The following is a 24122-nucleotide window of genomic DNA, read 5'->3' as shown; positions in this document are numbered from 1 at the left end:
TTTATACTTGAATTTTTAATATTTGAAGTATCTCAATATGATTCAACTTAAAGTAATTTTAGATCCTTATTTAATAGGTTAAGACCAATTTAACTAAAAAATAACAATTATCCACGTAATCTCTTTTATTAACTAAATATTTTTTAAAATTCTCATATTTTTAAAAAAATTACTCTAAAGAGTTGGCTTATAAAACTTATGCTATTGTATAAACTTTTCTTAATGAATTTTGGATTTTTCTCCCTGCACCCCATATTCAATTCACAGGCCTTATCATTACTGAGCTTATAAATTCAGAATCTACGTGTATTTCTTTGAAATATCAAAAGTATCTATAGAAATCCTGTAAGAAAAAGTGTTTATGGAATAAGAATTCCATAAGAAATGGTGTTTCTTGAATAAAAAATCCAAAGGAAAAAAAAACCATTATAGAATATACTTTCGAGAACACATTTTTTTAATTTCTAGAATGGTAAATCAGAATTCATAAAATTTGTTAAAAAATATGTTCTGGAAATATTTTGAAAAGTGTAATATGAAAGTAATTTTTAACTGGGTAAATGATTTTTTCCAAATGATGGGGGTGTAGGAAGCTATTTGTTGGGTGCAGGGAGAAACACCTTTTTTTTTTTCTTTTTCAAATAATTAATAAATTATTTTGGAGAACCAATTATTCATTGCCAACGGTGGGAACATGTTCAAGAGATTTTTAAATCAATTTTTTTGGGGTTGGTAGTGATATGTATAGAGTGGAACACTTTACCAACTATTGGAAAATTTTCTACATTACGCCTGCACTATATTTCTTATTTTGTTCAGCATTATTCTGTTTCAAAGTCTTAACTTTTCATTCAAAGGGATTCAAAAATGGAGAAGGCAGAGATGCATGTCCCAAGAGTTAAACTGGGTAGCCAGGGCTTAAAGGTAAACTGCTACTTTTACCATCAAACCAAGTCATCCCCTGTACTGTTATTAACTGTTGCGTTCATCATCCAAAGTAGTAGTTGCTTACAATGAATTGAATTAATTCAACATTAAGAGGAAGAATACATTCTACCATTTTTAGTACCTTCAATTCTCATTGTATGCTTGTTTTTGCCAATCTCTGCAGAAGGATATCTGTTTTTATGATCATCAACTTGCAGTTGCTTGGTATCCCTTAAACAGGGTTTGTAATTGCAGTTACAGATAAATGAGATTGATGAGACAAGAACTACATTTTCAATATGATTACGGTCTCAATACTATTAAAAAGATTCCAAAAATCTTGATGTTGTGGCCGAAATCTTTACATACTGTTTTGTAAAACTTTGCCCCTTAGTATAGATTATCTTCCAGAGTACGAGTCTTGCTAGTGTTTCATCTCGTGCCAACAGAAGCTTGTGAATAAAGAGTCCTTCAGATATACTTTCATCTTTCATAAATCATAATAGTGGTAATGTTGATCAACTATAGCTATTTGGATTATTTTAGATTTAAGAGATTAGAGGAGTAGTACAATGTTAGTTTGTAGAATACAAGTTATGTTGGAAATTTAGGGTATGCAAAAGTAATATTTATAATACTAGTTATAAAGAGATGCATACATTTAACATTTCAGCACTCTTGGTCCTTTATTCAATAATGGTGATCAGAACAGAACCTGCTGTATGTATTCATTTCTGGAATGCAGGTTTCTAGGCTGGGATTTGGATGTGGAGGATTATCTGGAATTTATAATGCTCCCCTCTCACACGAAGAAGGGTGTTCAATTATTAAAGAAATATTCAACAAGGGTGTCACCTTCTTCGATACATCGGATCTTTATGGAGATAATCATGATAACGAAATCATGGTTGGCAAGGTAACACATTATGCAACTAATTATTACTTAACGAGGACGAGTTGTACTTCTTTCGAGATGTATGTGAATATTGTAAGAATCTTTGAGTTGTTCCAGTGAGTGGTGATGCACCTGCAGGAGATTCTCCGGCACTCAAGTCAGTAAGAATATAAATGATTTTGTATGTGAGTAAATGAATAATAAGAAAAATCTACTTTATGAGAGGATTGAAGTATTTATAGACTCATGAACATCTAGTTTCTGAGACGATTGAGGTATTTATAGACTCATAGACTCAAGTAGAGATCCAATAAAGTGACTAGACTATTGAATCGTAACAGTTTAGGCCACATTCTTTTTCACATGTGCCTTATTATTAAGGTGACTTGACAGTTATTTGATGGTTAAAGTCGATCTATGAGTAATGCGGGTAGTTACTTCCGAACTACTAGATGAACTGCCATAACTAATTTAGTGGTTTTCTCCTTTAACACATTGATAATTATACATTCCTATTATTTAGGTACTGAATAGTACACTACTTTTATTTTATTTTAATACTAAGTGTTAAAAGCACTTACTCATTTGTATGAGTTTCAAATTGTAGTAACTTGATTAGTCAGCTGATTCACAAATAAATCACTCCACATACGAGGCAAATTACCTGTATTTATGCCTTGAAAATTTCGTTATAACATGACAACATAAATATAAGTTTGTTCAGACAATCTCCTAGTGCAGGAATAACAAACTTGTGGAAAGTTCAAGTCCATTAGGATATCAGTGGGACCTAATAAGAGTAAACTGAACTTACACACACAAAAGCAAAAGGGGAGAGGACGATAGTTAAAATCACTGTATTTACTCCAACTCACTTCATACTAATCTCAATACAGTAGTTTAGTTGGCCATTTTATAGGCAAATTTCATACATTAAAATATCATAAACTTGTTAAGGCGGTGCAGCATTCTTATCTGGTAGAAGTTGATCATAATATAATTAAAGGTGTCTTTAATGCTGTGAGCAGGCTTTAAAACAACTTCCCCGAGAAGAAGTTCAGTTGGCTACAAAATTTGGTGTTACTGCATCTGAAGGGTTGGTTTTCGGGGTAAAGGGTACCCCTGAATATGTTCGACAGTGCTGTGAAGCTAGTCTTAAGCGGCTTGATGTGGACCATATTGATTTATACTATCAACACCGAGTTGATACTTCAGTGCCAATTGAAGACACTGTAAGCTTTGAATGCTTTTGCTCTCTTGTTAGTTATGCAAACCATTCCAATTTTCAACACTTTTAAATTGTGGATGATTAAGTATGTGTTTTAACATTGAACTCTGCATGGAAGGTGGGGGAGCTTAAACAGCTGGTAAATGAAGGAAAGATAAAATACATTGGGTTGTCCGAGGCTAATGCTGACACTATAAGGAGAGCTCATGCTGTTCATCCTATTACTGCTTTGCAAATGGAGTATTCCTTGTGGTCCCGTGACATTGAAGAAGAAATAATTCCACTCTGCAGGTATTTGAATTAGGAAGATTAACTCTATTCTATTTTCTAACTACAAATTATACATTTTTCTTGAGTTTTAATGTGATATATTTTCTATCTAACTCTTTCATTTGTGCTTTTAACTTGCATTAAAATATCTGAAAGAGTTTTGTTGTTGTCTAATGTCTAACTAACTAAGATGCATTTTGTTCTTGCAGAGAACTTGGGATAGGAATAGTGGCATATAGCCCTCTTGGTCGAGGCTTTTTTGCTGGAAAGGCAGTGGTAGAGACGTTGCCTAGTCAGAGCCTGCTGGTATGTAGCCAATGTCTAAGTAGTACAATTTTCATGTTTGCATGAATTTTCAGCTTTTCCCTGTTGTGATGGTCAAGAAAATAACACCAACAAGGGAAGTTTAAACTACTTGTTGAATCACATATATGCCGAGGGAAAATGAGATAAATACGAGTTAGTTCTATTTCTGCAGTCACTGTCTATTGAAATTTGCTGTTTTTTTTTTGTAACAGACTATGCATCCCAGGTTCACTGGAGAAAATTTGGAGAAGAACAAGCTTTTCTACAGAAGACTTGATGACTTGGGTTCTAAGCATGCATGCACTCCTTCACAATTAGCCTTAGCATGGCTTCTGCATCTGGGAAATGACATAATCCCTATACCTGGTAGTGTCTTTATGACATTTAGGAAGGCTTTCATTTCCACATGTTTGATGAGTTCCTTACTATCTATTTTACTGTCCATTTTCTTTCTTTTCTTTGTCATACGTGCGTAGCAAATTATGCCAATTTATTTCTCTGGAGAAATTACCACTCGTGAAGAAGGAAAAAATGACATGATATCTAGATCTTGTTCATGAAATATGTAACTATTGTCAGCCTGAGAGTTGTTAATTAATTCCAATGACCAAGTGTTTTTATCGTGTATTCTTTGATGCTATTAGGGACTACTAAACTGAAGAACTTTGAAAACAACGTTGGATCTCTGAGTGTGAAGCTTACAGATGAGGATTTGAGGGAAATTTCTGAAGCAGTTCCTGATTATGAAGTTGCTGGGACACGAGAGTATGGTATGTTAAACAACTACACTTGGAAGTTTGCAAATACACCACCCAAGTAATTGTGCTGAGAGGAACCGTGCAAGTCTGTCATAACAATGTTGTGTTTGTATTCACCCATTATGCTTATCACAATCAAATTCTAACTGGAATACTCTCCTTTTTGTGACATGGAAATCGATAAACTTGCACAATAACTTTGTTTTACATGGAAACTTACACAATATCCAAAGGGAGGAATTATTTTTACATATTTTTAATGTGAGATTTTTTTAGATGATACCATAACTCTACTTTCTTGACTTTTTCAAAAAAAATTATTTTTTTAAATTTCATCTTATGTAAATATTAAAAAATAAAAAGATTTATTAACTGGTTTAAATGAGAGAGAGAGAGGGGGGGATATTTACTAATAAAACCTTATTTATGAAACCACTTTCTTATTTATGTGATGAAAAAAGATGGTCCGAGTGTGGAGTCCACACTTCATTGCATAATTTAATTAGTAACGTGATTGAGTAGACATGAATGCATTATCTAACTACATGCACCACAAAAGTTAGGCATAATCAAATTTTTACTACCATCAAACTAATTTACTACATCAATATAAAAATTATTTTATATTTATTAAAAATGTTAATTAAGTTTATTCAATTTTATTGATTTCACATTATATATATTTAAATTATCCACCATCATAATTATTACAAAGATTTATAATATTAAAGAAAAGCGAGTTAGTTTAAATTGATTTATATTTAAATTGATTAAATATGACATTTTTTTTTATATTATATCTTCTTAAACTAATCAGCCACGTAATTTTAAATATACATTTTTCTATAATTCTCCTACCTCCAACAATTCAATATTGAATTTTATTTAACTTTTTTCCAAAATTCAACATGTCTTTATTTTTTCTCAACTTACTATTTTTATTTTCATTTTACTTTCTATTTCACTCCCATGTACCAAAGAGTGTGGTTATATTATTAGTATGAATTATTTATCTTCAAAATTAGTATTAGTGACTTAAAGTTTAAAAAATGTGAGTATTTCCTTTTAAATATTATTTACTCCATATTCAAAGAGGCATAATTAAAATCTGAACTCTAAATCATTGAATTACTAGATATAAACTATGACCACTTATGTCAATTAATATTCACAAAAAGTTGTAATCTATAATAATAACTATTTCATCTCTTACTTTTTATTTTTTATATTTATAATTTTTTTCATATCACTATGGCAATGTGAACTTTACTTATTTCTAGGAGAAAACGGTTATTTTCATTACTCTATTTTTAAATCTTAATTTATCTAACTACCTTTATGATATGCTTATTTTTTATTGTCAAAATAATAATAAATTTCTTAGAAGGCATGTCATCTTAATTGCGTCAAACTTTCAATGAACTATATATTTTACGATTGTATGTTGTAAGATAAATTGACTTAGTAAAAAAGTCTTATTTCACCATGTGCGACAAGAAAAGAAAAAGATGTTAGGAAGAAATGAGTGTGTAGATGTGTGTAGAATGTTCTAGGTCTCACCAAACAAGAAGCAGTAACAAAAAACTGAAGGGTGGAAGCATTAAAAAGTGGCATAGTCTGATACTGTCCTAGTGTTTGGTTCTGGTTCTTATGATAGCCACGTCTCCTACTTCAGCCATGTGTGGACAAGCGAACCCACGTGAACCAATGACCTTTAGGACCCAGATACACATGACGTGGAGCCTAAATATCCACCAAATACTTGCACTCTAATTCTATTTAAACACCCTTCTTCCTCACTACGTCTATCATATCAAGGGTTGTGAGAGTAGTGAAGCTTGGTTTATCAAGTTATATTCATAAATTTTAAGTTGTTGGGTGGCAAGAAAAGCATCTTTATTCTCAGTCATCGGGTCTAGCATTGTGTGAAATTTTTGAACTTTGTCACTAAACCAAGTTATCTATGGCTGCCTCATCTTCTGCTATGCAATCAATCCTGGCCAACCCTATGATCGGCATGTCCACCAGATCTAGGGTGAACCATTTTGGTCTTCCTGCTGTGTACATGAGGAGGAATGTTAGCCTGAGAGTTAGGTCCTTGGCTGAGGTAGTGGATCACAACAATTTCAGATGTCATAGTATATATAATGTTTCTTACATGTTGTGAATGTCTTGAACTGTTCCTTAACATTTAGGAACAATCATATGTTATTAATTAACCATTATTTTTCTTTTGTTGTATATGCAGGAAGAGCAACAAAGTGAGCCAGCAGCCCCAGTTACACCACCACCATCAGTAAAACCTGTGCAACAACCAGCCACTACTGCCTCACCAAAGGTGAGCCCAGTATTAAATGTTGAGCAAAACTGCATAATTGTGTTCTTTCTGCTTTGAGGTTCACATTCTTATAATATGAGCCTCCCTAGATTGACAAGATGGTTAATGACAGGTGAGCACGAAGTTCTCTGATGTGTTGGCATTCAGTGGACCAGCACCCGAGAGGATCAATGGAAGGCTGGCCATGATTGGGTTTGTAGCTGCAATGGCAGTGGAAGTAGCCAAAGGGCAGGGTGTGTTTGAACAAATATCCAATGGTGGCGTCCCATGGTTCTTGGGGACAAGTGTGGTCCTTACCCTTGCTTCCTTGATTCCACTGTTCCAAGGGGTCAGTGTGGAGTCAAAGTCCGGAGGGTTCATGTCCTCAGATGCAGAACTGTGGAATGGGAGGTTTGCTATGTTGGGTTTGATAGCCCTGGCTTTTACCGAGTATGTAAAGGGAGGCACCCTGGTGTAAATACTAGAGTAACACACACAAATGGTCTTAATAATCATTCCTGGTTAGAGAGACCAATCTATGTGTATTTGTGTTTTCTGAAACTACATATTATTAATCATAAGCAAATTTCATGACATCCAATTGTTGTTTGCCTTGCTTAGGAACCTGTAATCACAAGCAAGCTTTCTGAACTTATGAACACTTTTTTTTTTATATAAATATAGTAATAGAATTAAAGAGTAATTACTAAGTATATAATTATACGGTTCAAATGTCTATTGTTTCACAGAGCATATAACTACTACATCCATAAATTTATAGCCACACGTTGCATCAGAGAATATGAATACAACAAACAAGCCTAGCAAGTAGGCATCATACTAATAAAATGTTTTGCTCCTAGTTGTTTTGTTAACATAATATTATAATAAGTTGATAACCTTGTAACCTGAAAAAAAGTTTAATAACAAACTTTCATCGTGCAGAGACAAGTTGAAAAATAATTTTAGAAGTATGAATGAAAACAAAGTGAGATATAGTGAGTATGATTCAAGACAAAGAAAGCATATTTTTAATTTTAGTTTAAATTACAAACACAAAAATATTTTCCAATATAGCATTACATAAGTAAAAGAAAATTTATTTATAGAAAGGTTTCAAGCAAAACCATGCAGGTAACATTTACTGCAATTGTAGAAAGTACTGGTGTAGTTCATATTTTTATTTTAAATTCATCCACAGGTTTCTAATTTAGAGGTAAAATGTTGTAACATTTCTAACCATTCATCCCTTCTTCAAGGATTGTACATTGCAATGATTCGAATAAACAAATCTCAATCGAGAGTATCCCTAAGCACATTGCAGTAACTAATTCAGCATCAGTTTGTTCAAGTATAAGAAATATTTTTCAAAGAAATATATTAAAATTTTAAAAATGTTACAACAATTATCATAATAAATGCGTAAGTTTTATTCAGAATATTTAACAAAGGAATTCTCAATCGTTTAGTATAAGGCATAATTGAAAAAGAAATATATCATAATTATCATGTCAATATTCCTTTATTGTTCAATTAAAACAAAAATGATGAATGGTACAGAGTTCATTATTATGCTGACACATAAAATACAGAGGCAATACAAAATGAGAAATTCCAAGATGAAAAGCAGTTAGTTACCGAAGCACAAGGAAGTGAGCACAGCTCCAAAAACTTAATGATATGACATGGATATATTAGTGTCACCCCTTATTAATTACACGATATCTGAACTTCATCTACGGGAATGAATCTCTATACTCAAATTTATGAACAGAAAAGAATGAGAACAATACACATCTCAGCAGTTTTCTTCTTTTTTCAGAATTTGTATCTATTGCGTATGTACAAATATTCACCAATAGAAACAATATCTTCAGCCACGTTTGTAAAACCCACCGTTATGGATCAAGCTGATATTCAGGCTTGTCAAAATCACCATTTTGGAAGGTGCTTCCCACCACCCTATTTTCAAGTCCCTGAAAATCATTACAAGTCAATGACCAAAACAATAAAAGAAAGCAGTGTCTCATCCATACAAATGAGATTAAGGCCATACTACAATAAATTCACGTTGACCTAACACTACACCACACAGACGGAAGGTGGGAACCAGATCTTTTGCCCTTTAATTACGCATGTAATACGTCAAATATAACGGGATGATTCAATTTTGGTCAAGCGGGCACGACCTTGGTTTCGTACTAAATAAATAAATGTATCTAATTGTGCATTACAAAGATGGGATGTAAGAATGACAATGATGGTAGTCCATTATATAAAAAAAGTAACATAATAAACAAAAGCTAGAAGGAAGGTTATAACCCATGAACAAAGAAAAAGTACTGTTTGATTAGTTGTATGTACGCACAGACAATAACAAAAAAAACAGAGGTTCAGATACATACTTCTGTTTGTAGATCAACTGGAAACAAATTTATGGCTCCTGTATTGAATGAGAATCCACTGAAGAGGACACAACTTATGCATTAGTGCATGCACAATAGGAAAAAGAACATGAGAGAAAACAATTGACAAAAAGTTAAAATAAAAAATAAGATAGATAATACAATTAATTCCTGGAGCTAGCTTTTTTCAAGTCTCAATGCATAATATTTACCTAGATACTACAATCAATTCCTGGAGCAAACGTTTTTCAAGTCTCAATGCATAATGATTATCAAGGTTTGCTACTTAATGAGAAAGCACATGCAATTTACAAGCATGATGAATTGAAACAAGACCAACAAAATTCAAACCGAGTAAAATAATTATGATAACCTTCAGACAATGTGAATAAGATGCTTCAGGAATCATACCAATGGGATAGCACTAGCTGCCAGACATACGGGATAAAAAACTCCTCTGGATGACTTTCTTGTTCATATGTGAAGCGCAGTTGAGTAAACATCTGCCAAAAAAGATACAACCTCATAAATGATATTTCCACACAGAAAGCAAACCACAAATCAGAAAAATATATTCCCAGCTTACCTTCATTCCATCACCCCTCCAAGAACGACAATTGACAATTATGACTTGGAGCACTTCGTTGACTGACCAGTCACCGTTCTCTCTTTGAGCATCCATATGACTATTGAAAAAATCTAATACCTGCAAATATTTAATAGATACATTTTTCAAACACCTGAGAAACATGATTAATCATACAAAGACATTCTTCATTAATGCGACTAAAGATACAACAAAACTTGTTCCTTCAAGAATTACAAGATTTCAAAAGGGTCACCATATTTCGTAACTTTCATTTAAGTATAACAAATAACACGTACAGTATAAATGTTATCAATCAGTTCATTGAAGCGTGGATGATTCTTGAATGGCTGAAAGACTTCCTGCCTGTGCATTATTGCATACACTACCTGCCCCGGTCACATAAGAAATCAGTAAGATAGATGTATAGGGTTATAATGTAAATTTCAGTTACTGCAAACTAGATCAAAATAGACATTATATATCTTCTCAGTCAATCAAGTAAAGATCATCTACCTCAGGATTCCGAGGCAGGGCATAAGTCAGGATTGCATTTATTATTTCTAGAACAAGCCTCAAGAAGTCAGTGTAAATGTGCAATTCAGTTGACTGCACCAACAAATTATGTAATTTAGAATAAGGAATAATCTAAGTTTGTAATCAGTAGAATCACAAAAGCACCAAGGCAGCACATACCATATCTTCTACAAGGTTGTTTCCTTCAAATGAAATACCTTTTGCTGTATGCAGTTTATTATCTCCACGTTCAGCTAATTTGTTATACCTATTAAGAAACACATATTTGGCCACATTTAAACCACTGATTACAATGTTCCAAAATTTGAGAATGGAAGACTGTGAAGGCCAAGAAAAGAGTGACATACTTGCGTGAAAGCATGTCAAAAAGGCTGACAAGTCTCTGAGATGCATATGCACTCAACCGATGAACATGAGGTGCCATGTTTGCCAAGGTTGCCAGACATGTTGTTTGGAGATACACATCCTATCATAATTCAACAAAAAAAAAAGAATGATCAGAGGAGATATATATATAAATAAACAAACAATTTTATTAGTTCTATGAACATAAACTACATAGGTTAGACAAGGACCAGAAGCACTTCCTATATTGAAATATGCAAATTCTACTGGTATATGTTATCATACTTTGTATGTCATCACATCAGGGCCTTCAACAGACATGGACTTTGGAGTCTTTATCCCAGGCTTGAACAGCTGTAAACTTAATGTCTGTCCTTAAAAATATTGGTTCTATTCATGAATACTACTTTTAATACACAATCTCCAAATATCCTATTTTCTCTCACTAACTAAAGATAGCAACACTAAATTCACGTACTTGAGTGAACATTATATAACCGAGATAGAGACTTTCAGGTTTAATATTTGTTGAATACGAGTTACAATGATAGTAAAGGAAAATACCAATATTTGTTATATACAATAGAATTTCACAGGGGGGTCTAATTTCTTTTGGTGAACAGTATAAATAGTACGCATGTCCAGTGCAGCTTATCAGCAGAAACAAATCCATTTGAGCATTTGAGGTAAAGTATCCATAATTCAACTATAATGGGATGAAGTATTTCACATAAAAGAGAAACATCACAATTAATAGCATCAGTCACTTTACACATTCAACTAATAAAGTCATAATTCATGCAAACTCAGAACAGTGGCACATCTCTCAGTAATAACCATATTAATTGGCCAATATATTAGCTATTTTTTTCATACAATATATGTAATATCTGAATTAAATAATCACGAGACAAATTGACAGTCCATCTCTGTTTAAGATTTATACCCGGAGTTTTGACAAATTAAACTGTACTGTTCTGATAAGAATTACAATCATGAAAGAACCAAGAGATGTCTGATGGAGAAGGCGTTCTTTGTACCATGGGACACCAGTCAATATCTGTCCATTCATATACCACATTAGCATGTAGCACAATCCACACATTTTTAGGAAAAAATCTAATGCCAAAAAACAACTTTTACCAGCTTATGAATGCTCGCATTAAAAGAAGAATCTTGACTGAGTATGAGAAGAATAATTAGCAACATGTAAATTTGATTAGCCGTCCTTGTTGAAGCATTGTATAGAGCTTCCAGAATTGGCATTAACTGTTAATTTCATAAGATAAACAGGTATCAGAATAAGGCTAATCTTCAGTCATTCTACTGTATCAGCAGGTTGTTAATATATCACATGATAATAAAGTAAATACATGTTTTACAAAGCAAGAATCCTCAACATAGCTTAATCAGAATTTCTTCCTGACTTTTAGATATATAAATAATTAATTATTTCCCACTTTCTTCATAGGAGAAACTTAAGCATTCTGCTTCGTACCAATGTATCCAGATCTGTCCGCACCAATACATACTCCAGAAAGGCAGAATTCCCTTGCAACAATGAGTAAAGCAATAGGACAGCTGCCTCATCAGCTAAGCATCTGCAGAGGAATAAACATTGAAAAGTTTAAAAAACAAACAAATGTGTAAAATCCAAAAATAATGAATTGCAACTACTATGAATGTATGACACTATATGCGTAAAACTAGTACATTTAATAAAAAGTCCAAAGTGACAAGTCCAAGAAACCTTGCAATATCTAGAAGCAGGGATTGTAAACGACCCTAGTTAAAAAACTGAAAATCACTTGCCACAAGGCACAAGAGCCTCAAACAAAAATTAATAGAGACACAAAGCAGCAAATAGCAATTATATGCCTGAAACATGTAAGACAAAGAAATCTGTAACTAACTGAAGACCAAACATGGTGGCAGGTGGAGGGCATAAGGAGTAATTTCTTATTTCTAGTTTATTTTACTTTTTCCCTCCCTTTCTTTGATGTAAGAATCAATTGGTGAACAGAGTGTAAGAAACAAGTTCTCTAAATGTCATAATAAGACTGATGGACAACTAGGTACACATTCTAATTATGTGACATTTGAGAAACAGAAGTTTCGACTTATCATGATACCAAACAGTTTACAAACATGCAAATTGTACTACCATACTTTGCATAGATGAACTCAATTAAAACTATAGCTTAGCATGAAATGGATGTAGTATGATAATTGTCAGAAACTACAGGAGCAAGAAACTCACATCCCAAGTGTATCAAACAACAAAGCAAAGGGAAGTTTTATGTGTCGAGCACTATGTGCATTGCCCTCAATGTCTACACGATCCACTGCATTTAAAGGTCTGATAAAAAAATTGCTAGCATCCTTAATCAATTAAAATACCATAAATACATATGAAAAATACATTACATTCACAATCAATTGCATGTTCTAGTGCCTTGCAGTAAGGATTGTCGGAAAACAGGGAATTCTCTTTGAGTAAAGAATCTGAAGTGGAAGATTTGTCATTCACATAGTCCTCTCTCACGACACATTTATGATAATGAACGAGAACAAGCAGCACGTGAATACTGATATCTGCAATAGGACTTTTTGATCCTTCACCACTCGAACTGACAAAATAACTAAATGGAAATAAAACAATATTTGCTGCAAGGTAAAAAGACAAAAAACCACATATCAATAAGTTTCCAAACTTCACACGAGAATCTTTGAGCAATTATGTTAATTATATTCAAAATGCATCTACAGTTATCATACCAGCTGCGGAACTAACTCTCTGTAGCACACTACTCTGACTTCCATCAGACAAGATGGAATAAGTTGCCCTATTAAATGGAACATCAGAACGCATCATGAAGTTTAGAAGCAATCTGCGAACAACTGATCCAATCAGAGAGCTGTCCTGCAAAAATCACAATGCACAGATGTTTACTATCTATCTGCTAATACACAATAACTCAACAGCCAAGTTTGATGTTAAAATATCAAGTTTTAACCTGAGCCATTGCTGCATCAAGAAAGGGGTTCACATCATTGGGCCCGGGAGATGACCCACAGAGAAGCTGAGTTGACATTGCAATAATCATGAAATTAAGCAGCTCTAGGTGTAGGAGAAATGTGTCTGGACTATAATAGTAATATTAAATTGTCAGGACAAAATAGCTCACTCAATAACTCAACAAGAATTAGCACATTAAATTATTCATGAGTAATGATATACCTCACTTCTACTGATGCTATAAAGTTCAGCACATTCCGCATAACAAAATTTTCAATGGTTTGATCTGTATCAAAATGAAATTTTAAAAGCAATTAAGAGATTTGAATAATACTGGACATAGACGCATTAAAACCAAAAAAGACTTGAAAGGGGAATATGACATAATTCAGAAATCCAATAGAAGTAAGGAAGTTCCAATTAAAACCCATATTTATGTCACATCAAACATAATAAGTTGACATTGAACACAATATTTCTCACTCAGTAGGAATCAAAATTAAGTTTCAGCTTTCAAATGAATCTTGAGTTCAATATAATTTATATGTTACGTTTGCACAGTTTAATTCTATATCATACATACCTCTCAAAACATCCTTCAGTACAGCCTCATTATCTTCAAGAGACAGGTATAACTGGATATCCCCTTGGACACTTTCAATCAAGTACTTTAAAAATATTGAACTGAAGTACAATGCATTAACAGCTTTTTCATAGACCAAGGGCGATACACCAGATGAAGACACGGACTCTTGCAAGCAGCAAGCTAGATGAAACAAAATCTTAGCAAGATGTCTGGTGTGACAATTGTTTTTGGCTGCAAAACAATTAGGAGAAAACCAATGACCAAATGTGCAAAATAAGATCTTGCCACGGGGAAAAATCACTCTCCTAAACAGTCGATACATCAATTAACAAATCATAACATAAACTAAAAATTCAAACAGTGTTAAACTATAAATCATTAAGAATTACTTCAATTAGGAACCCAATTTCTCTAGAAAATAGAATCACCATTCTGAAGTTCTTGACATTATCATAATCTAGAGATAGTAAAACCGTACTCTTTCAACATTCTAAGCCATTAACCAATAGTACATGCCACGAATTGAACAATTGAAACATCTCCTTCAAATCATTACCATTCTAAGCCTAAAAAACGACGATCAAAGAAAGTAAATAGAATATGGCAAACCTAATAGCTCGCAAGCTTGTTGAACACGTTGAGCCGGCCATTGGACATTGAGAGGAAGCTCCAGCAATTTCTGCCAGAACTCTGACGAGAGAGGGAAGGGCTGGTCATCGACAAAAGTTCCGATCAGATACTCCGCCGTCTCCGGAGAGAATGTGCCACTCTTGCGCGGCGTTGACGGCACCGACCCCATTCGAAGAAATAAGGGTTTTTATCGCGATGTGGTCGTCGATACTGTGTTAAATCCCGTGGACTCTAATTTGGTGTCAGATTCAGGGCGACGGCATTGCGCGAAAACAAGCGGAGAGATCAAAAGGGTTTGATCCGAAGGCAAAAGCGGAGATGGGTTTTTTAAATCTCGAGAGTTCGTGAAGGGAACACAGAGAGTGTAGAAGGGTGAAGAACCGCAACAACGACAAGGAGCTTCGAAACGAAGGTTTTGCAGAGAAATTAAGGTCTTGTTTGGATGTAACGCGTTTTGCCGTTTTTATTTGGCTAAATCGCACTTTTAAATTGTTAAAATCCAAACAGTATACATTTCGTTTTCGTCAAAATACAAATATACTTTTCTTCTTTTAATTTTATAAATACCGCTGCTAATAAAACAAAAAATAGTAATAAAGTATCGTATTCGAATTTTCGTTCCCATTTTGTTGAAACAAAAAAATAGTTTGGAGATTTAGGTTTGATATGAAAATGGTAAAAGATCTGAAAACTCGTTAACTAAATGACGTAATATATCAAATAATAAAACTTAATAATAATGGAAAATAAAACATTACTGGGATTATTTTCATGAGGCAATGTGCATTTAGCCTAATGCTTGACTAAAAATCCAATGCTGTTCTGCCTGATTGTGTGCCAAACATGTGAGTGGAATAGTGATAGTAAAAAAACACATTTTTTTAATTGTGTATTGTGGTGTGCACATCAAAAAATATTTTTAAAATATATAAAAAAATATTTAGTGCTTGAATATGTATTAGACTCGTATTTCGAATATGCAGTATTCATTAATTAAAATTAGTCTTCTTTACTACTTTTATTTATGAATAGTAAGAAAATGGTGATAATGAAATGGCTAAAGTTTAGTATTTATAGTTACATTTAAGTGTTGTAATAATGATGGTTGAAAATTTACTTATTATAATTATAAGATACGGAAAATAGTTTTAAGTATAAGATGTATAGCTAAGATGATAGTTGAATATTTTATTTTATTATTAAAGTAAAATATATATATAAATAAAAAATAATTGTTTAAGTTTTATTTTAAAATAATTATTATTTATCAAAATAAATATTTTTCTTTTTTTCTCTTTAAGTTTTTGACTTTATCCTTTATATGATCATTGGAGGCCACATCTAAACTCCTACCACTAAGAAGAGTAGATTTGTCGATCAGAAATTTGAATAGAGTAAATTCAATTATGCTACTTTTTTCTCTAAGCCGGTTTTAAGTTTACTTGATAAATGTTTTTTGTATGTGATGTTTGACACTTCAAAATTAGTTTTTGTTAATTCAGAGTCTTAATGATACGTTTGGAACAATGATCAAGACTCTATGATACATGCTGGACTGTCTCTCCTATCTTTAGGAGTTAAAGTTATTTGTGAGTACACATACTTCTAACGAGGTCATGGAAGTTAGTTTTACCTTTCACTAGAACCTTATGTTAGAAGATTTGTATGTGAATGTGAATTGTGTCATGAATTTAGTGGAAATGTGATCAAAACATAATATTTATAGGAAAAAAAATATCGTGTTAGATTGATTAGTATGTGCATTAAGACTCGTTTAAAATGGTGTATCCTGACTCTACTTGTATATTGGAATTATATAGATAAAGATTATAGACATATTGAATTTTTTTGAAAATGTTAACTTACCCTACTTTCCATTTTGTATTTGTTTTAAAATTTGTGATAATTATATGTTACACGAAAGTATATGATATTATAGGTGATAGAACTTCACAGAGAGAGTTCTACGTTTCTTTTTGTTATTTTTTGTTTTTGATATATATATATATATATATATATATATATATATATAAATTTCCTATAAACAAAAATATATTTTGTAATACTCTGAATTATTTGTTTGTTTGTACGTATACATTTAATTATATATTTAACTTTCTGATATAGTCTTTTATATGTAATTAAGATGTTACAATAATATTTTATTATGATTTTGTCTTTCATTTTGAATAATTTAATAGTTTTCATGTTATAAATTATGTTTACTTTGTATTCTTTATCATTTATATATAGGATTTTGATATGTCCCTATATAATTATAATTTCTGTTTTTTATATAAAAATGTCTAAATAAAATGAATCTCTATTCCTGACTGGTATGGTTTTTACATTAATAAAATCAACGAGATCCAAGTCACATTTTGTAAAATAATAATTTATATTAATGTGTTTGTTTCCTAAATTTTTGCAGCAAGCAGCATACCTCTATCCATGCAACATAGGTGTGTGATAATGGTTTAAATAATGAATCGTATGACAGTAGTTATATTTTTAATACTATTGAAATTCTAGAGCTGTTTGAAAAATAAAATTTCTAACAAGTAAATAGTGAAGTAGTAGAAACCCAGGCATTAAAAATGTTAATGAAAAGAATTATTATATAATTTAGTTGACCTTTTGACCGTCACAATAATAAATATTATTATATAATAATTTTAATAAATCTTAAAAGAGAATAAGAAAAAAAATTGTTTATGCAACGTAACAGTTGAGAGAATTTTAATTGAATTTTGACATAAAAAACCTTCAATGTTTTTTAATTTCGTAATAACTCTACTGTAGAAATTATTTTAATTCTCAATAAAGTTTTTTTACACATAATAAATAAAGTTTGAATAAAGAGGTTGGTGGATCCGATTATGGATGGAGGTGCCACCAAATGCGGAAATCAATGTTGCTTTCCCTTGCTCGCCATTCTCATTACATATTCATTATTTAATCAACGTTTACTCTCACAAATTCCCTCTATCTGTAATTTAGATTTTTCAGTTATTATTTACATTTTTATAAAATAATTGTAATTTTATTTTAATATTAAATGTAAATAATTAAAATAAATATTCAATATTTGTAATTATATTTTTTTTTATAAAAAGTTTTCATGTTAGTAATTAGAAATTTGATAATGGTTAGTAATAGATAAAAAAAAGTTAAGGATAATAATAAAAATATTAAAATAATGATAAAAGAAAATTAAGTAAACTAAAAGTTAAAAACTAGTTAGAATAAGTTGTAACTTATAAATTAAAACTCATAAGATAAGTTACCAGAAGATATTTTAGCAAATACTTTTATAAAAATCAAATTAACTTAGTAGTTTTATTAAACATTTTATAATGCTGTTTTTATCTATTTATAATGAAATATGATAACAAATAATAAAGAACGAGCGTTTAAAATTTAGTTAAACCAAACAATGTTATTGGTAGTAATTCAAACTAGGTTTCTGGCTATTAAAATTCCCAAAACCTGTACTTACAAATCAATTAAACTTATCCTTTATTTGCAGCATCACACAGTAAAGTTTTATTTAATTCAAATTTAACATCTTCAATATATTTTAAAGGGATTTAAGTTAATACATTCTTAGGGATATAAATATTTATCATCCTATTCTTACCTAAGTTATAGAATAAATATTTCAGTAAGTTATATTTAAAAAAATAAAATTGTAAGATTCTTTCTTTTTCTTACAAATATAACTTATATAGAATTTGATTTTTATTGGTTCAGATGTGTATTATATATATCTTGATTCCTTTTGTGCTAGTCAAAATCAAATAACTATAAATATATAATCAATGAAACTTTGTTTTTATATATTGCAAATCACACAGTTTAACTTCGAAGTCAATCTTGAGTTTGTTTAGGTAAAACCTCTTCTTTGGAATTGGTTTGAGAGACGTTTGATACTCTCAAGATTTGAGGGAGGTTGAAACTTCAAGATCTATTTGAGGAAAGCCTACTAACCAAGTCATATGTATCTATGGTCACAATGTGAAAGGGAAAAAACATTGGTAAGTTCAAGCTCGGTATCATTTAAATTGGTGGATTAAGAATTGTATCGGTCAGTACCAGATAAGTCAATTTTGGTTTTGATGACTGACCGATCGCGTCAAAGTACACTTTCAATACACTTAATAAAGGACACCAACGACAGTTACATCTCATCTTGGGACGTCCAACGGTTATATTACTACTCTTCAGAAACTAACAAATTCTTCGAGCATGGGGAACAAAGCGAATACTTCACCGTCGACTTGTCAAGGACAACCAACTCACTTGAGTATTCGATCGAGAATTATAATAGAACAAGAAGGATTTCAGGGTCGGTTTTAATCTAAAAGTATCACAAAGTATCCTAAACATTTAGAGAGCCGCTCACGAGTTAGGGTGTAACTGTGAGGACACAACATTAAGGATCCGAATGACCCCCTTCGTCAAAAGGAAGGGTGATGCGCAAATCGTAAAAAAAAAAGATAATATATACAAAGAAGAAATCTTGTAGAGCGTCCTCCCGACCATTACATACCCGGTCGGTGTGGCTACAACTATCGTCATCATCGCGTCCGAAGGAGAGTCAGGTTTCAAAATAGATACTTTAGACAAGAAATCGTCTAAAGCAGTAAGACCCCTAAAACAAGTAGGGACGTTTAAGACGTGTGGATCAACCCACTTGTAGCTCGGATCACGCTCGACACACTCTTGGGCACAAAAGATAAAACAACAAATACGTTCATAAGCGCCTCTATTTATAGAAAAGCCTAAAGGAGAGAGAATAAAATGTTCACTGCTCAACACTGTTATATTACCTTTCATTCAAAGGCTCACGATCTATGAGGCTCAGACACTTCTTTTAAATGACGTATTCGTGTCGGACACACGTATCAGTGTCGACACTCGTAGGACACTTATCAGTGAAGTATTCAATTCAATAAATATTTGTTAGATTTTTGAAAATTCTAGCACGGTTCTAACACAATTTTAAAAGATATAAATACAATAATTTTCTAAAAACTCAAATTTATTGTATAAATTTTTATTATGATTATAAAAATAAGGAACAAATTCTTTTAAACTAGTCATGAAAAATATCTTCATGCTATCAAAAAAATCTCAAACATACTTTTGCACATAAATATTTATTTTCAATTTATATAATTCAAAATTATATAATATATAAATTCATGTCCTCGTGTTCTACATTTTAGAGATTATATGTATCTCCGTATGCATATCTGTGTCGTGTCAGTGTCCATATCTGTATCTGTGCTACATAGCTCACGATACTCAACATCTGAAACGACACAAATTGATAGCCGTTAAATCTCTTCGATCAAATAATGCTCACCAAACGACTTTTCGAAAAAGTACGCGTCACATCTCTGACAACATTAAATGCACCCAACAATCACATCTCACCTCGGGGCACCCAACGATCACATCTAAACTCTTCAAAAACTAAACTAACGAATCCTTCAAGCATAGTGTACCGGTCGGTACCGGACGAGCCAATCTCGGCCTTGATAAATGGCACACTTTCAAGACACTTAATAAATGGCAGCAACGACAATTACCATAAGTCTTAATGAGTCATAAGCACGTCCCAAATTATGCGAGAAATATCTATGAGAAATCAGCTAAATACTGATTAACTAAAAGACGTTAAAGATATTCTTCGTATATACCAACATAACTGTATACCAATATATCTTGCTATAATCAGGGATTATGGCACACATCAGTGGGTAACTGATATTCAGCCCGGGCCCATGACCAACTCTATATGTAAGATACGCTTTTATCATTTTACAAACATACACTTTTTACACAAAATACTTACTTATCGTTGGAGTACCTTTTTCAGGTCAACCCCGACCAAGCACCAACTCTTGAAGAATGAGACTTAAAGGAATAAGATAGGAGATCACTGACACGTCAGCAATTATACAACCAGTTTCAGGTTATCTAGACCCTCTTTGCCTATACAGGTGCAAGAATATATTATTTCGATCAATTGAGGATGACTAATTACTAACCTTTTGTGATTTAAATATTTTATTTCGATCAATTGAGGATGACTAATTACTAACCTTTTGTGATTTAAATATTTTTTTTCTTTTATTGAAGTCTATATGCAATGGTGATCAACAAAACTATTTTGGATTTGAGACAGTAATAAAGAAATGTTTTCTGGGTTATAAGTAGACATACTTTGTTAGTCATTTATGCTTTTGAAGATTTATGTGTATACATAGCATGTTTTTTATAACATGATTGAGATAAATATCACACATTAATTATTATTTTTATAAAAAATATTTACTTTATTCGTTGAATTTTTTCATCTGTGAGTAATCTCCAATTTTATCATCAGTTCAGCTTTTGGAATAGTTATTAGGCCAAAATTGAAGTCCCTTGATTAAAAAGATAAAAAATTATTTCGCCTAAGTGAAACAAAAGGTGAAAGAAAATTTTGAAAAATTTAAGATTAGTCATAGGAATTTGCAGGATTATGAAGAGACACGTGTCAACACTGCTCATGCATGTCATGTGCAACCTTATCAGCAAGACAGAAAGTTGAAGCAAGCAACCTATGCTCCAATCCAATTCAGTTCAACGTCATCGTAAAATCTTATGCAACTCAAGGTGCAACCCTACCAAGAAGCCCTTCTAAAGAGATGCCTCTTGAAGTGGAAATCGAAATCGCATGAAATCATATGTCCAAACCAAGAGAGTTCCTCCACAACTTATTGCAACAAAACTATGTATCATTTTCACATGAGATATTAACTTGAAATAAATTTGACATAGAATAATTGAGAAAACGATGTGAAGAGCCACCCTTTTGCACTCTATAACTGTCATCAAAAGGTGTCCATTTCTTGATAATCTCGGGCTTTAAATGTGGAATAAAAATTTGACAAGAAAGTCAGCTTAGCATCTTCAGTATCAACACAAAAACTTGTCAGAGAAGTGTATATATCTAAAAGGAATTAAGGAGATACTGCTATGCGTTGAAGCAATGGAAATGCAGCTAGCCTTTACAATCTCCTATTTATAACTAGAAGCCAAATAACCAAGTTGCTGAGCCAATACATCAACACCTAGTACACCTTGATCTTCAATGTCCTCTTTGAGCAAATCTTGCCAAAACACCTCATCAATATCTTTATCTATACTTTCAAGTTGAATATAATCTCCCTCCATTCTCTTTTGCCTTCCAATTTGCTCCTCCAGATTCAAACCAAGGTCAAGATCAGGTACCTCAAACTCCAATACTTTCTCATTGTATACTTGAGGTTCAAGTTCAATGAAACTTGAGTACTCTTCAGCGCAATCTAATTCTCCTACTTCAACAACATTACTAGGCCCTTGATCAAGACTCCTCCTCTTCTTGGAAAAACCTTCCTCGAGCTCCTTTCTCAGCTCCTTTTGCTGAACCAATTGTTGCACGAAGTTAGGATTCTGCATTACCCTGGCCAAGAAATTCATAGTTTGTTGCTGATTCTGTTCAGTCTTTTTAAGCCTTCCTTCAATTGCTTGAATGTGAACTCTAGTATTCTGTTGCTGTTGTCTGAGTTTCACCAACTCCCCCATAAGAACTTGTCTGTCACGCTTCAACCTATCAACTTCTCTATCTAATCCAAACTGCCCCACCTCAACACAAGGATCCACACCTTGCTGCATCGCATGAGATTGATGATTTGTTTTCCGCCTTCTAATGTTCTTCAAAAGAATCCTTTTCCCTCTAAGAAACATCTCATTAGCAAATTCCCACTTATCTGGATCAACCTTCTTAAACCCCTACAGTCATGTCAAATTCCCTCTAATTCATTTTCAAATGTATTAAAAATACTGTCGTATAATGGTATGACAAATGAATATGATTAAACTCTTTACCTAAACCACCTAGCTATGAGTGACAACAAGTTTATCACGCCTTATATATATATTAAGATATAACAACATCACTGCAAATTAAAGGTGAATACCAATACTGTCTTCTATCGTTTTATGTTGCAACTTTACTTTTCCTTTTCAATAATCAAAATGGGGAAGTGGGGAAATAAACACAAAAAGTGGGGCCCAAGCCAAACCTACAGTGCCAAATATGATAACTAAGATGGAAGAATTAATACTAACACATCAATTCATGACAAAGAAGATGATTAAGATTATATACCGTTGCATCTAAAAGCAATCCATAATGAAAGCAACATTTCATTTCATATCGCAGTTAGAAAAACTAGCTAGGAGAAGGATAAAATATACATGATATTGGATAATTGGAAGTAGAAAGAGATGTTACTGACATAGGTGTTGAGTTGCCTGACAAAACTGGAGAAATTGTTGTGCTTGAAGAACTTGGGCAGAAGGGTTATGGAAAAGGCCTGTGGATCCCACACAATGAAGCTGTTGTTCCCCGAGCTCCAGGAAATTATATGGTTAGTGGAAGGGTCATCAACAATGTCGTATGTTTTTGTGAGGAATGGTGGAAGGCCAGTTTGATGGAGCCCCTCAATTGGTTGAGGAACAATCATTACTGGATGCGGATCATAGCCACCATAAAAGGAAGAACTTTCTCCAAGAAACTCTTCCTTCACTCGACCCTGAGGATTCATGTTGGAATGTATGTAGAGCTCAAGCTTTGATCTAGCTACCCTTCTTAATTCTAGCTGTGAACGTGCCTTTGACCTTGTTATGAGGCTCTCTTAAAGGAGGAATCAACACAGATTATGTCAAGTACAAGAAACTAGTTATATATGTTTCAAATTCTATCTACATCCAATGTCCTATCTTGACACGAATATGATTGTTCTTGATATGGATAGTAAAAACAACTATGAAAACAGCTAGTCAATGCAGTAGAGTTAAAGTATTGATAAAGGAATTTGGGTGATGAGTTATGAATAATGACAAACTGAAAAGAAAGAACAGATGTATTGGTGTGGAATTAGCTATTGCTCATAGAAGAGAAACATGGAGGAGAGAGAGAGGAGGAGAAATGGAGCAATGAATGTAGACTTGTATATGATGTAATAGTCTGATGATGGGAAGGAAACTTTTGGATCAGAGCGACGTGGAGAAAGGAGAAGCAAGTACAGTATGAATTTTGCTGATATTATAATTGGATGTTGTTGTTACCTTTGTTCTTTTCCCTTTTTGCTTTTTCTTTTGGGATATGGAGAAGGTAAAGTAGATGGAAAGAGAAATCTAACACATATTTTTTCTTCTCTGATTCATTATTTCTCCTTTGGGAAAGTCCTTGTGGCTTGCATTAATTGGTTTA

General features: G+C 32.6%; 4 protein-coding genes across 4 annotated transcripts; 2 read left to right on the top strand and 2 right to left on the bottom strand.

Moving 5' to 3' along the window:
- Positions 1-745: 745 nt before the first annotated feature.
- LOC137828733 (perakine reductase-like) lies at positions 746-4631 on the top strand. The gene is made up of 7 exons (XM_068635420.1): positions 746-924; positions 1673-1843; positions 2851-3054; positions 3169-3341; positions 3530-3626; positions 3839-3992; positions 4271-4631. The coding sequence occupies exons 1-7, from the start codon at positions 868-870 to the stop codon at positions 4444-4446; spliced, it is 1032 nt and encodes a 343-aa protein (XP_068491521.1). The 5' UTR covers positions 746-867; the 3' UTR covers positions 4447-4631.
- A 1556-nt stretch (positions 4632-6187) lies between these two features.
- Positions 6188-7297, top strand: LOC137828782 (early light-induced protein, chloroplastic). The gene is made up of 3 exons (XM_068635463.1): positions 6188-6491; positions 6633-6722; positions 6835-7297. Exons 1-3 carry the CDS (start codon positions 6348-6350, stop codon positions 7177-7179), a joined length of 579 nt encoding a protein of 192 aa, XP_068491564.1. The 5' UTR covers positions 6188-6347; the 3' UTR covers positions 7180-7297.
- Positions 7298-8335: 1038 nt separating this feature from the next.
- LOC137827901 (uncharacterized) lies at positions 8336-15342 on the bottom strand. The gene is made up of 18 exons (XM_068634264.1): positions 14789-15342; positions 14177-14410; positions 13816-13879; positions 13592-13721; positions 13353-13497; positions 13002-13241; positions 12835-12919; positions 12073-12175; positions 11718-11843; positions 11521-11634; positions 10577-10695; positions 10389-10476; positions 10209-10301; positions 9992-10081; positions 9693-9812; positions 9518-9609; positions 9107-9164; positions 8336-8677 (listed from the first exon to the last, which is right to left on the bottom strand). The coding sequence occupies exons 1-18, from the start codon at positions 14976-14978 to the stop codon at positions 8600-8602; spliced, it is 2169 nt and encodes a 722-aa protein (XP_068490365.1). The 5' UTR covers positions 14979-15342; the 3' UTR covers positions 8336-8599.
- A 6208-nt stretch (positions 15343-21550) lies between these two features.
- Positions 21551-23985, bottom strand: LOC137829017 (heat stress transcription factor A-6b-like). Its single transcript, XM_068635812.1, has 2 exons — positions 23146-23985; positions 21551-22636 (listed from the first exon to the last, which is right to left on the bottom strand). Exons 1-2 carry the CDS (start codon positions 23452-23454, stop codon positions 21884-21886), a joined length of 1062 nt encoding a protein of 353 aa, XP_068491913.1. The 5' UTR covers positions 23455-23985; the 3' UTR covers positions 21551-21883.
- Positions 23986-24122: the final 137 nt, after the last annotated feature.

Source organism: Phaseolus vulgaris, chromosome 7, assembly GCF_000499845.2.
Source record: "Phaseolus vulgaris cultivar G19833 chromosome 7, P. vulgaris v2.0, whole genome shotgun sequence".
In the NCBI taxonomy this organism is placed as follows: domain Eukaryota; kingdom Viridiplantae; phylum Streptophyta; class Magnoliopsida; order Fabales; family Fabaceae; genus Phaseolus; species Phaseolus vulgaris.
This window is presented reverse-complemented; position numbering and strand designations above follow the sequence as displayed.

Coding starts and splice junctions, on each gene's coding strand:
- LOC137828733 (XM_068635420.1), top strand. CDS start 868: ATGGAGAAGGCAGAGATGCATGTCCCAAGAGTTAAACTGGGTAGCCAG. Junction 925..1,672: donor TGGGTAGCCAGGGCTTAAAG/GTAAACTGCTAC, acceptor TCTGGAATGCAG/GTTTCTAGGCTGGGATTTGG. Junction 3,993..4,270: donor TGACATAATCCCTATACCTG/GTAGTGTCTTTA, acceptor TGATGCTATTAG/GGACTACTAAACTGAAGAAC.
- LOC137828782 (XM_068635463.1), top strand. CDS start 6,348: ATGGCTGCCTCATCTTCTGCTATGCAATCAATCCTGGCCAACCCTATG. Junction 6,492..6,632: donor GAGTTAGGTCCTTGGCTGAG/GTAGTGGATCAC, acceptor TTGTATATGCAG/GAAGAGCAACAAAGTGAGCC. Junction 6,723..6,834: donor CCACTACTGCCTCACCAAAG/GTGAGCCCAGTA, acceptor GGTTAATGACAG/GTGAGCACGAAGTTCTCTGA.
- LOC137827901 (XM_068634264.1), bottom strand. CDS start 14,978: ATGGGGTCGGTGCCGTCAACGCCGCGCAAGAGTGGCACATTCTCTCCG. Junction 13,722..13,815: donor ATAGCATCAGTAGAAGTGAG/GTATATCATTAC, acceptor TTACTATTATAG/TCCAGACACATTTCTCCTAC. Junction 11,844..12,072: donor GGACAGATCTGGATACATTG/GTACGAAGCAGA, acceptor TGAAATTAACAG/TTAATGCCAATTCTGGAAGC.
- LOC137829017 (XM_068635812.1), bottom strand. CDS start 23,454: ATGAATCCTCAGGGTCGAGTGAAGGAAGAGTTTCTTGGAGAAAGTTCT. Junction 22,637..23,145: donor TCAGGCAACTCAACACCTAT/GTCAGTAACATC, acceptor ACATGACTGTAG/GGGTTTAAGAAGGTTGATCC.